This window comes from Triticum urartu, chromosome 5A (assembly GCF_056163025.1).
Source record: "Triticum urartu cultivar PI428250 chromosome 5A, HENAU_Tu73, whole genome shotgun sequence".
Taxonomy (NCBI): Eukaryota; Viridiplantae; Streptophyta; class Magnoliopsida; order Poales; family Poaceae; genus Triticum; species Triticum urartu.
Window position 1 is genome coordinate 655,658,245 of NC_141877.1, and position 12,872 is coordinate 655,671,116.

Sequence of the window (12,872 nt, forward strand, 5' to 3'; positions counted from 1 at the left end):
ATAATGATGTCCCAGATATATCCATGTTACCACTTGGAAAAACTTGCACCTGCAACTAACAACGCTATAAGAGGGGCTGAGCACGGTAGCATAGCTAATCAAAAGGTTTGCTAGGTAGTGGAGGTTAGAGGTTGTATCATGGCAATTGGGAGGCTTAAAGGTAGCAAGACCAAATGATAGTACCGAGACATCCAGCAAGCAAAGCTACTAACGGTATACAAGGTAATGCTCATTCTTACTTGTTATCCTGCTATGAATAAGATCTGTAAGCCAAACTTTGAAGGTGTAGTTGAACGAATTCTCCCACTCCGCATCGTCTCTGTACTCTACCGATAAGAAGCAAATCCGAAAAGAGGCCAACAATACGGTAAACAAGCATGTCATGCATAAAGCACAATCAACAACAAACATGGCATGGAAAAGGCAAGTCAAGCAAGTACTACACATTAAGTGAAGCTTTGATATGCAACTCATTGCATATCGTCGAAACTCCACGTGTGATTATTAGGTTTGATCCCGTTTAGTTAGGCAACAATATTAAATGTTGTTTAGTACATGCTAAAGAGGTGAAGATAAGTAAACTATCATCTCAAGTCCTTTTAAATGAGGTAGGAAGCAATATAACACAATTCCTGAAAAGGTCTCATATGCAATTAATAAGTCAATTATTGTTCTGCCCTAAACAATATTTTATAGTTGTTAAATAGGAAAAGCAAGTGCACCACTGCAATCTTTGCATTTTTGGGGTCCAATTACATATACAATTTCTTTAATTCTGAGTTACGGTTAGTTAGTTATGATTTAAATCAATTAGCAAGTTGTTTGAACAATTTTAATTCAAACAAGTTAAGGGCTCGTTCGAGATGGAGGAAAAGTACAGGAAGACCATTGGAAAGCTATCCTTAAGGAATGATTTCATTTTCTGCCATTCGGAAAGTTTTCTATGCCTTCGTTTTCACAGGAAACCAAACATCCGGTCGTAGCCCATTTTTTCATGGAGGCCCGAGGCAGGCAGGGGGAAAGCGGGACCATGGCACATTAGGACCCACATCCGCTGTGAAAAAGGTTGATTTGTACACACAGTGGCCCACTTACACAGCATTAGTATCATTTAAAATTCAATGCATGGGACCCACATGTGTTGAATTCATGGGTTACCTTATCCTGCATTCCGAACAGGCCTCTGTAGCTTCCTACAAAGTTTTTTGTTCTTATGTTTTGCATCTACCTTCCTTTTCATTTCTCCTATTTCATTCCAAACCTGTGTTTTCAATCCCTTTGACCCGAACATGCCCTAAATTTTTTCGGGAAAGATAGTACCGTCATGAATGCGGGACCAAGCCCGCGTTTGAACCGACATTGGTGCTATCATGCTACGTTCCATGACGGAACATCCATTCAGCCGTTGTGGGATGTCTCACTACCTTCGACGTCGTCGTCCATGGTCTCGGGTTTGGGAACAATACGAATTAGTGTTAGGGAAGGGAATTTGCGAATGGGGAACGAGGATTTTGCATTTTGAGAAAGAAAGAAAGTAATGTAACGGCATTTTTTGATAGTTCGCCCAATAAATAACTAGAGAGTCCTTTCTACAAAATAACTTGTCCCCGGACCTCACGTGACTGTTTTGCGCTAAAATCGTGTCAGGTCAACGCCCTATGGAAGGATGTGGCACGCTAGTGACCAATGTTTGTTGATGCCCACCTCTCTTCATTAGTTCAGACTTTTGGATGAATTGGTCGGAGCATGAATTCAATATGAAATCAGAGACAAGAGGTCTTAAGTTCATGGTCCTGCCACCACAGTATGAGAAAAATATTATGTGGCATACATTGATCCTACGTCTAAAATAGCCAAGACGTGACAGAGCGTGTCGAAATAGATTGCCGGTCTGTTGAAATGCAAGTCAGGGCCTGTTATTTTGTTTGTTTTCAGAGTCGCGTGACGAAAGTGCATCCACAAGAAGAGTTCTATGACTGGCACTGCCAGTGTCGTTTACTACTACTAACATTAACTTGTCCGAATTGTATATGCTGCACGTCCCCAATATTGCCATGTGGTTCATCAGCAAAGCAAGGCTGCAGTTGCAGGATTACAGGAAGCTCTAGGATCTGCTCCAACTCCAAGAACGCCTACCCTACCTTCATCAGTGTTGCGTAACAAGCAAACGCATCACTGGGTGGAGCTGGGGCGACGGCAACGGTGCAGTGCTGGCCGGGGAGACCAAGCGCTGGCCCTGCGGAGAGAGTAAAAGGAAGGTGCAAACGGCGGCCGCCGTGCGGCGCGCTTAGAATTGGCAACAGCAATGCCGTTAAGCTTGCCATGTTTACACCGACGTAGCCGTTGGTGCTGCCATTTCTAGCTCCCCCCTCCATGCACGATGCGTATATAAGCATGCGCTCACAAGATCTCCCCGAAATCTTCCAGAGATCCCACGAAATCCCACGAACTCGCACCAGGATCCAGCACTAGATCATCATGTCCACCACCGGCGACGTGGAGGTGGAAATGCACGAGGAAGACCAGGAAGGCGGCGGCAGGAGGTGCGCGGCGTGCAAGTACCTGCGCCGGCGGTGCGCCCACGACTGCGTGCTCGCCCCCTACTTCCCGGCGTCGCACCCCCACCGCTACGCCTCCGTCCACCGGGTCTTCGGCGCCAGCAACGTCGCGAGGTTGCTCCAGGTACGTGACCACTGGTAATCGATCCGGCCACCATTGACATGTTAGAGCTCCTCCTTGCATTTGCACCGTTCAAGATTTAAATTGAGTTGCCATTTTGCAGAGCTTGCCGGTGGACGAGAGAGCTCAGGCGGCGGAGACGATGGCGATGGAGGCGCAGTGGCGGGTGGAGGACCCGGTGTATGGATGCACCGGGATCATCAGCCAGCTGCAGGAGGAGATTCAGGCCACGCAGTGCGAGCTCGCCAGGACGCGGGCGCAGCTCGCCATCGTCCCCGCGCACGGTGCGCAGCTGCAGGGTTCCACGGTTGCTCTTCCGCCGCCGCCGCCGCCGCAGCGTGACGACGGCCACCGCGTCCCAATCTCGCAGATGCAAGGGCTGGGAGAGGCGGTGCCGTTGCTTGACCCGGACGAGTTCCTAGATCTCGACGGGATTTGAGCTCTGATCGATCAAGCGCGTACGTGCATGCGATGCAGGCTGGGGAAATGTCAGGGCGAACGATGGTGGCATTGGGCTTTTTACCACTGATGAAGTTGATAATTGATGAATGAATAATGTCGTATTGCAATGATTTACACGCAACCTTTTTTTTTTGAATTGGTTTGAATTGCTTACCACATATGTCACGTGGTGTACATGCAACCTTTTATTGTCCGTGGGTAGAGAATCTCTTGTTAATTTGAGAGATTTTATTAAAGGCTTGTGTATTGGTGGTATTGAATAGAAATGTACGGATATCTGAATTCTGAAACGCGCATGCATTGGTGACGTTGAGTAGGAATAAACTGAATCATGGTTTTCCATTTTGCTGTCCATATCAGCGGCTCATTTCTTCAATGCCTAATGCCTCCACAAGGAAGTTGAGCCTGAGCTGGAGGAAGAAGCTGAATTTCATGATCGGCCTGCAGATAAACTCCAGACGCCAATCGCGCCGCCATCCTCGTAGTAAAAGGAAAGAAGCATGATTTGTTATTGAAAAGGGGGGTGCCATCGGAGTAGGACTGACAGATGCTGTCACCATGGGTTTGAGCTTAGGTCCGGCGACACCAGCTTGGCTAGCAGAGCACTCAAGGTCTAGAAGCAAATCAGCCAAAATGACGGCGCCAAACAAAATGGATCTATGCACGCTGGGGCAGAGGGGGTGAGCCCACTCCCCCTCTCTTCTCCTACCACCAGCAGAGATGGAGAACAGAGCAAAACAAATGCTTTGCTAGGATACAGATTAGAAAAATGACAGAAACATGGCACATGGCAAAATGTTATATTGCAGCCAACAGACGCATTTAGAACCGACTAGTACCGCACACGGCAATCCACCTCAAGACAGACATTTAACCCACAAAACAAGCACTTAGTTCAGGGATCACCGTTATGAAACCCGACTACAACCAACAGGATCTTAAGTCAAGACTGGTCCACAATGACAGACGATGAATACTTCTCAAGGCACCCTTTTCCGGGTTGTACTTGGTCTAACTCCATATATGCAGAGGCATTCATTTTAGATCTACTTCCAATAACTATGCGGATGTGCAGAGCATGGATCATTAAGCTTGCCAATCCTTCCTCTCAGACCAATGCGGGATACTGCTTTGCCTGCACCCGAACACGCCTCTTGTACTCAGCTGGATCCTGCACATATATACCGAAAAGGTGTGTTACCGACTACAGGGCCATATGCGAGCCGGTTTAGGAAACGTAGCCGGACTACCAGAATGCATTAGCTAGACCCTGGATGGTCGCTGTTGACTAACCTGGATGAAAAGGTGATAACCATCAGTCTGGGCAGGGTCAGCCGGGTTTGGCTGATCAAGCAAGTCCTGAATTCCAACAAGGATTTGCTTCACAGTAATAGCAGGTCTCCAGCCCTGAGAGGAAACAATCAAATGGTAAAACCATGCTATCAAATCTGGTACGGAGTACTAAATATACCCTAATAGATGGTTTGCAGGCTTACGCTGTCCTCATTGAGGATTGAAAGGCAGACTGTCCCCGAAGGGTAGACATTCGGGTGGAAGAAGTTCGTAGGGAACTTGCACTTGGGAGGCTTGCTGGGGTAATCCTCGCTGAAATGAAGGGTGAGAGGGAAGTATCCACCTTCCCAATCAGTCTGCACAACAAGAGATGGGAACAGTTAAAGCTGCGCCAAGTTATAACAAACAGTTTACGACTCTACCATAAAGAAGCGACAAATGCAGAATATGGCTGTAAGGCTATGAGTTATGACAAGCTTGAGAATGTACCAAGCAATAAGCTAACAACGGCATCCAACAGAGTGAACAGGTAAGGCAAACAACTGAGATCATTAACAAAGAAGAAACGTATGTTTACACGGTCTACATGTGTCGCACTAAATCATGGACATGTTGTCAAGTATTTTAGCCCAGTTTATACTCACTGTTGACGCTAGTCGCTAGACACCTCAGATTAGCCTAAATCAGATCGTTGCCACCAAAGAACGAGCAGGTTAACAATAAGTTGGCTAGCAGGAATCCTGGGTTTGAAGATATTGAAACCATATGGTACAGTGACTGGAAATATCCTAAAGCAACTCTACCAGGACACCTATGTACTGACTTGGCTGGGTAGATAACTGGACTTGCACAAAATCGGTGGTGACTCAATTGAGGTTCAGTGTGCAATCAATTTAACTCCATCTCAAACATCCATTGCAGCAATTAACACTCCTTTTGAAGTATCTATCTATCCTAAATGTGTGCCTAAACTCCGGGTTGAAAATTCTGAAAGTATACAGCAGGGCTATTGCAGGTATGCTAACACTATTTCACTGGGGACCTGATAGTGACTCTAGTTAGGTGAGTCGATGACAGAAGTTTTCCTTTGCAATTGAAGTTGTGCATACAAATACAGAAAGAATTGAACTCCCAGTCAACCTCTAATTGAAGCATGAACTAACCTACTAATAGTGTAGACGTTTATGGATAAACCAGTAGCAGCTACATACATACTCTGTAGATAGCTACAGTTAGACTGACATTAAAAAGGTACTAATCCTTGGCCATACTGAAAATGCATGAAGAAACGATCACAGGCCACAGCACAATGCAATTGAAGGGTCAGACGAACTAAATAAGCACTAATCCGCGGAAAGGAAATAACACCAGCGGGTTCTTATCCAATATGTGTCCCCGGTTGAGTCACACAGCGGCACGCCCTAACCTCAGTCCACGGAGCGAGATCTGATCAGGCGAGCTGTGGGTGGGTCGCGAACGGGAAACAACCGAAGCTAAGCAACCCGATCTAGTCTAGGGTCAAACGAGAGGGCTATAGAAGGTGCTACGCACGCCGCTGTGAAACGATCGGAGGAGAGCGGGGGCAGAGCTTATTACCCCTTGCTTGCCGGGGATGGTGCAGTGCCAGACCATGAGGTTGACCGTGCCGTCGCCCAGCGTCTCCGGCTTGGCGACGAAGCCCTGCGAGAACCAAAACCAAACAGATCAGGAACAGCCGCGCGACATCCTCGATCGAAACAGCAGGTTAGGTGGGGCGAGGCGAGGCGGGGAGCGAAATCGAGAGGGAGGGGGCGTACGTGGGGGTGGTTCTTCCGCCAGGCCTTGCGCTCCTCGGCGAGGCGGCCGCGCGCGATCCCACCGGAAGACATGGCGGCGGCGGCGGTGGACTCCGGCTGGTAGGTGGGGTGGAGCCGACGATTTGGGGCGGAGAGAGCGCTGAAGTCAAGCGTGTCCCCGTATTTATTTCCCTCTGCATCATCGGGTGGGCCCGGCCTGTCAGCGGCCGCGTGGGCGGGCGGGGCACGCGAGGCGGCGTGGGCGTGGCCCGTCACGCTGCGGCGTGGGGCCTCGCACCGATTCGTTGCCGTCGGTTGTACGCTTCGAATTGTTTTCTTTTTATTTTCTTTTTTTGGTGGAGCATCGGATGCGCGACGGCCGACGGCGACGGATGCGGTCGGTCGCGGCACCGCGGGTCAACGTTGGTGGGGAGTGCGGTGCGGTACAGCTGGGCGAGATGGGCCCGGAGGGGGAGGGGAGGGGATGAGATCGGGCCCGCGCCCGTCGCCGGCCTCGTTTTTCGCGAACGGGCCCCCACCGCTGGGAATGGGATTCTGCTTCGTCCTCGCCTTGGTCCATGCGACCATGCGTGCAGCGGGACGACGAGGAAGCGAAATTGAAATCCAGCTCTCCGCAGGTCAGGCATCGGCACTGAAAATATCCTGTGATCGTATTCGTACCGCTGGCTGGTATACTTGTGCTGTTCTACTACCGAAGATTACCAATGTCATAAATACAGTAGCTGGCAAATCTGACCCTATACATTAACGGACATGTCCGCGGGCGCATTCGGACCGGCCTTCATATTTTCCTTCCGGCATCCCCATATCTCAAATCCAAACTCTCAAAGCCATATAGATTCATGCACGTCCATCATAGAAGACAATGTTGGTACGGAGCATAGATAGCTGAAATTTATTTTAAGTACACAACTCAAGTATTAGCTCCTTGGTTGTCATTGTGAATCCACATGTGATCCACAAGATCATTGAGTAGCTGCGTGTGCATCTAATGATTTTGAAGATTCTGATGTATCTGCAGAAAGTTCATAAGTTGAGCCGCATCTTGATCTTTCGAAATTTTAACTTGTTCTTCAGGTGCTTCAAAATCATGACTTTGAGCTACACCATCACCCTCATCCTCGACAATCATACTGTGCGAAATAACACAACATGTCATCAGATCGGCTGCCACAAAGTTTCTGACTCCACAACATTGCAGCGCTTCGCACAATTCCCAACGAGCTTGAAGCACACCAAATGCCCTCTCCACATCTTTCCTAGCCGCTTCCTGCATTGTCGCAAAGTGCCTCTATCTATTGTCATGTGGTTCGGATATGGTCTTCACAAACGTCGCCCGCTGAGAATAGATACCATCGGCAAGATAGTATTCCATGTTATACTCTCGGCCGTTGACGGTGTAGTTGCACGGCGGTGATTCCCTATTGCAAAGCCTCCTGAACACCTGATGATCTCGAAAATTCTGATGTATCTGCAGAAAGTTCATAAGTTGAGCCGCATCTTGATCTTTCGAAATTTTAACTTGTTCTTCAGGTGCTTCAAAATCATGACTTTGAGCTACACCATCACCCTCATCCTCGACAACCATATTGTGTAAAATAACACAACATGTCATCAGATCGGCTGCCACAAAGTTTCTGACTCCACAACATTGCAGCGCTTCGCACAATTCCCAACGAGCTTGAAGCACACCAAATGCCCTCTCCACATCTTTCCTAGCCGCTTCCTGCATTGTCGCAAAGTGCCTCTATCTATTGTCATGTGGTTCGGATATGGTCTTCACAAACGTCGCCCGCTGAGAATAGATACCATCGGCAAGATAGTATTCCATGTTATACTCTCGGCCGTTGACGGTGTAGTTGCACGGCGGTGATTCCCTATTGCAAAGCCTCCTGAACACCTGATGATCTCGAAAATTCTGATGTATCTGCAGAAAATTCATAAGTTGAGCCGCATCTTGATTTTTCGGAATTTCAACTTGTTCTCCAGGTGCTTCAAAATCACGGCTTTGAGCTACACCATCACCCTCATCCTCGACAATCATACTGTGCGAAATAACACAACATGTCATCAGATCGGCTGCCACAAAGTTTCTGACTCCACAACATTGCAGCGCTTCGCACAATTCCCAACGAGCTTGAAGCACACCAAATGCCCTCTCCACATCTTTCCTAGCCGCTTCCTGCATTGTCGCAAAGTGCCTCTATCTATTGTCATGTGGTTCGGATATGGTCTTCACAAACGTCGCCCGCTGAGAATAGATACCATCGGCAAGATAGTATTCCATGTTATACTCTCGGCCGTTGACGGTGTAGTTGCACGGCGGTGATTCCCTATTGCAAAGCCTCCTGAACACCTGATGATCTCGAAAATTCTGATGTATCTGCAGAAAATTCATAAGTTGAGCCGCATCTTGATTTTTCGGAATTTCAACTTGTTCTCCAGGTGCTTCAAAATCACGGCTTTGAGCTACACCATCACCCTCATCCTCGACAATCATACTGTGCGAAATAACACAACATGTCATCAGATCGGCTGCCACAAAGTTTCTGACTCCACAACATTGCAGCGCTCCACACAATTTCCCAACGAGCTTGAAACACACCAAATGCCCTCTTCACATCTTTCTTATCCGCTTCCTGCATTGTTGCAAAGTGGCTCTATTTATTGCCATGTGGTTCGGATATGATCTTCACAAACGTCGTCCAGTGAGAATAGGTACCATCGGCAAGATAGTATCCCATGTTATACTCTCGGCCGTTGACGGTGTAGTTGCACGGTGGTGATTCCCATTTGCAAAGCCTCCTGAACACCGGAGATCGTTGAAGCACATTAATGTCGTTGTGAGAACCCGGCATTACAAAGAAAAGCATGTCAAATTCATAAGTCATGTGATGCCACCGCTTTTAGTATGATGGTGGCCTCTCTAGTGTGACCTCTATCCATTTCCGCAAACCTCCGGGGCAGTTTTCATTGCCAATGCATCCAATCAATTGATCCGAGCATTTCTGGAAACCCCCTTGCCTCTCCAATAGCCAACAACTTCTCTGTGTCATGTGCATTTGGTTCTCTGAGATACTCAGGTTCAAACACCCCCACCACGGCACGGACAAACTTGACAATGGTATTCAAGCACATGCTCTTTCCCATCTTGGACATCTCACCAAGGGCATCTGCAGCAGTATCAAGTGCAAGCATTCTCAGAGCAGCCGTGGACTTCTGCTTGGCAGAGGAAGAGAGTTATCTGCAGCAATCCCTTGTGAGCTTGAAGTAGTCGTCGTGTGCCTCCACGCCCTCCACAATGCGTAAAAACAATCGTTTCCGCATGCGAAAACAGCGACGAAACCATGGATCATCCGGTAAAGTAGGATTGGGAGCAAAGTAGTCTCTATGCTTTGCTAAGGACACCCTGTACCGGTTGATCACTCTTTTCTCTTTGATTGAGCCCTTGAAGTTGATAATATGCTCCACTTGCCGGTCCATTTTCTCTTGCATGCTCATGAGCATAATCATGTCCACTTCTTCGTCCGAATCCGAGGAATCGAAGAATTCATCTTGAATCATTTGGTCAAACTCCGTCGGTCCATACTCCTCGTCCGATGAAGCATCGAATCCATCGTTTTCCCTAACAAAATCACAAAAAAATCCAGTCAAACAATGCGTTGAACACATCAAGCGCAAGGCGGAGCCAGAGAGTTGCCGGACGTACCACGGTGGCGTCCGGGCCGGCGATGAATTCCCCCACGGCGAGGACGGGAGATAGGACTGCTTTGTCGGAGCTAGCGACGCAGAAGTTAGGAATGGTTGCGTAGTGTGCGCGGTGCCGGAGCTTTGAGACGGACGGCGCGGAAGAAGAGAGGAGGTAGCAAATGCATCCGACGGGTCTTAGGGGTGGATAAGGTGCAATTTAGGATGGGATCAGGCTGTCGGGGCCGACGTAGCGGGCGTGCCCCGGCGCCCCCGTATCCGTCCCATATTTGGGTTTCATATGAGGGGTGCCGGTCACCCCGTGTGTTTGAGGCCCGGTTGAGATGCCCCTCTAGGTCAAAATTTTGTGACCGAACAGTGACCGGGCGGCCTGTCCAGACGTATGAGGCGGGTTTGAGGCGTCCGACTGTAGATACTCTAACTAGGTTGTTGTTTTATGTCATGACCAGGGTGTACTAGCTCTCACTATTCCAAATAAAGTTATATATCGGTCAAATACTTTTATAAAAAAACCGAGTTGGTGATGATAGTGTGCCTGCCATCTTGCAATATAGACCGTCCGATCTATATCTGACGGATAGAAAGCATACTATGGTAATTTTACAAAAAAATACCCGCACCTCTCTTCATATTTGCAGATAAGGCATTCCCTCGTTCATACTTATCTCCCATAACTTTATTGTTGAGCAATTAAAAAAGGTAACCTCTGAAACAATTTGGCATGGTGGTCGCTGCCAGCGTCGTCCATCCTCATACCCCCGTTCAGTCCGACCATCAATCACCACCACGCCCCAATCCTCCTCACCTTATCTTTCCTCTTTCTCGAGATATCATTAATTTTTACACATGTGATTACTCCCGCATGAATCAACCACAACAGGTGTTTTGTAAAAAAAAATGCATCTTGGTGTTTCATCCAATGCACAGGCATCTTGCTAGTCAGTCATAAAAAATACAACAAGTTATTATCATCCGACCTTTTTTCTAACCATGCATCCGTAGGCATATGCTATACTTGTATTAGTGCGAGTCGCAAAACATTACAGACGTACAATTAGGTGCGTGTACAAATGCGAAAACACAAGAAAAATACAAGTAGTCTCCGCCATACTTTGCATAAGACTAAAAACAAATAAAAGTTGCAAAATCGTCCTACTGACGGAGTCAAATTTAGCAGACCTCAGGTAGGGGTGCCGAACTGATGGCCTTAGTATGATGGTAACAGAGATACATGATTTTAACAAAGTTTGGTTTTCTCAAAAAGATAATACCTTACGTTCTGCTTTGATTATATTGATTTGAGGTAGTCCAGATTACAGGTTGATCTACCGCGAGATGGTTGTGTCTCGTCTACAAGTCCTCGCGCCCTCGACTTATATAGATACCGGGGTTAGGATTTACACATAGATCGGTTACATCTATGGCAATCGTGGGGTAGACGGCCTCTAAGTCTTGGAGTATATATGGGTCAAGTCTTCAAAAACATCTCATCTTGGCGTCGTGGGCTTTGACGAATGTGGTCCACCAAAAAATCATCATGAGAGTCCTTGGCCCGGCCCTCCTAGTCAGAAGACAATGTGGTGAGTAACCCCTAGTCCAGGACACCATCAATAGCCCCTGAACCGGTCTTCAGCTCGAGGACACTCCTCGGTACTTCCGAGCTGCTCTCCTTCTTTGGATGTTGGTCTTGGAAGTTGGTTCAACAAGTCCTTCCTCTATTCTTTTGAATTGGTTAAGTCTGGCCGAAGAGCCACCACCTTGGGCATCCGAGGAGCCCCAACAATTTTTTATTGCTCTTTGACATATGTCTTTGTTGTTTCTCATGACCCACAAGTATAGGGGATCTATCGTAGTCCTTTCGATAAGTAAGAGTGTCGAACCCAACGAGGAGCAGAAGGAAATGATAAGCGGTTTTCAGCAAGGTATTCTCTGCAAGTACTGAAATAAGTGGTAACATATAGTTTTGTGATAGGATAAATTATAAAGAGCGACAAGTAACAAAAGTAAATAAAGTGCAGCAAGGTGGCCCAATCCTTTTGTAGCAAAGGACAAGCCGGAACAAACTCTTATAATAGGAAAAGCGCTCCCGAGGACACATGGGAATATCGTCAAGCTAGTTTTCATCACGTTCATATGATTCGCGTTCGATACTTTGATAATTTGATATGTGGGTGGACCGGTGCTTGGGTGTTGTTCTTACTTGAACAAGCATCCCACTTATGATTAACCTCTATTGCAAGCATCCGCAACTACAACAAAAGTATTAAGGTAAACCTAACCATAACATGAAACATATGGATCCAAATCAGCCCCTTACGAAGCAACACATAAACTAGGGTTTAAGCTTCTGTCACTCTAGCAACCCATCATCTACTTATTACTTCCCAATGCCTTCCTCTAGGCCCAAATAATGGTGAAGTGTTATGTAGTCGACGTTCACATAACACCACTAGAGGCTAGACAATATACATCTTATCAAAATATCAAACGAATACCAAATTCACATGACTACTCATAGCAAGACTTCTCCCTTGTCCTCGGGAACGAACGTAATTACTCACAAAGTATATTCATGTTCATAATCAGAGGGGTAATAATATGCATATAGGATCTGAACATATGATCTTCCACCAATTAAACCAACTAGCATCAACTACAAGGAGTAATCAACACTACTAGCAACCTACTAGCACCAATCCCGGACTTTGAGACAAGAATTGGATACAAGAGATGAACTAGGGTTTGGAGATGAGATGGTGCTGGTGAAGATGTTGATGGAGATTGCCCTCTCCCGATGAGAGGAGAGTTGGTGATGACGATGGTGATGATTTCCCCCTCCGGGAGGGAAGTATCCCCGGCAGAACAGCTCTGCCGGAGCTCTAGATTGGATCCGCCAAGGTTCCGCCTCGTGGCGGCGGAGTCTCGTCCCGAAAA

The 12,872-nt window shown here is 47.4% G+C and overlaps 2 protein-coding genes across 2 annotated transcripts; one reads left to right on the forward strand and one right to left on the reverse strand.

Moving 5' to 3' along the window:
- Positions 1–1,866: 1,866 nt before the first annotated feature.
- On the forward strand, positions 1,867–4,194 carry LOC125507584 (LOB domain-containing protein 11-like). The gene has a single exon (XM_087522257.1). The coding sequence runs from the start codon at positions 2,822–2,824 to the stop codon at positions 3,116–3,118; it is 297 nt and encodes a 98-aa protein (XP_087378383.1). The 5' UTR covers positions 1,867–2,821; the 3' UTR covers positions 3,119–4,194.
- LOC125511456 (SUMO-conjugating enzyme SCE1) lies at positions 3,876–6,391 on the reverse strand. Its single transcript, XM_048676838.2, has 5 exons — positions 6,231–6,391; positions 6,031–6,114; positions 4,638–4,790; positions 4,435–4,548; positions 3,876–4,312 (listed from the first exon to the last, which is right to left on the reverse strand). Exons 1-5 carry the CDS (start codon positions 6,300–6,302, stop codon positions 4,250–4,252), a joined length of 486 nt encoding a protein of 161 aa, XP_048532795.1. The 5' UTR covers positions 6,303–6,391; the 3' UTR covers positions 3,876–4,249.
- Positions 6,392–12,872: the final 6,481 nt, after the last annotated feature.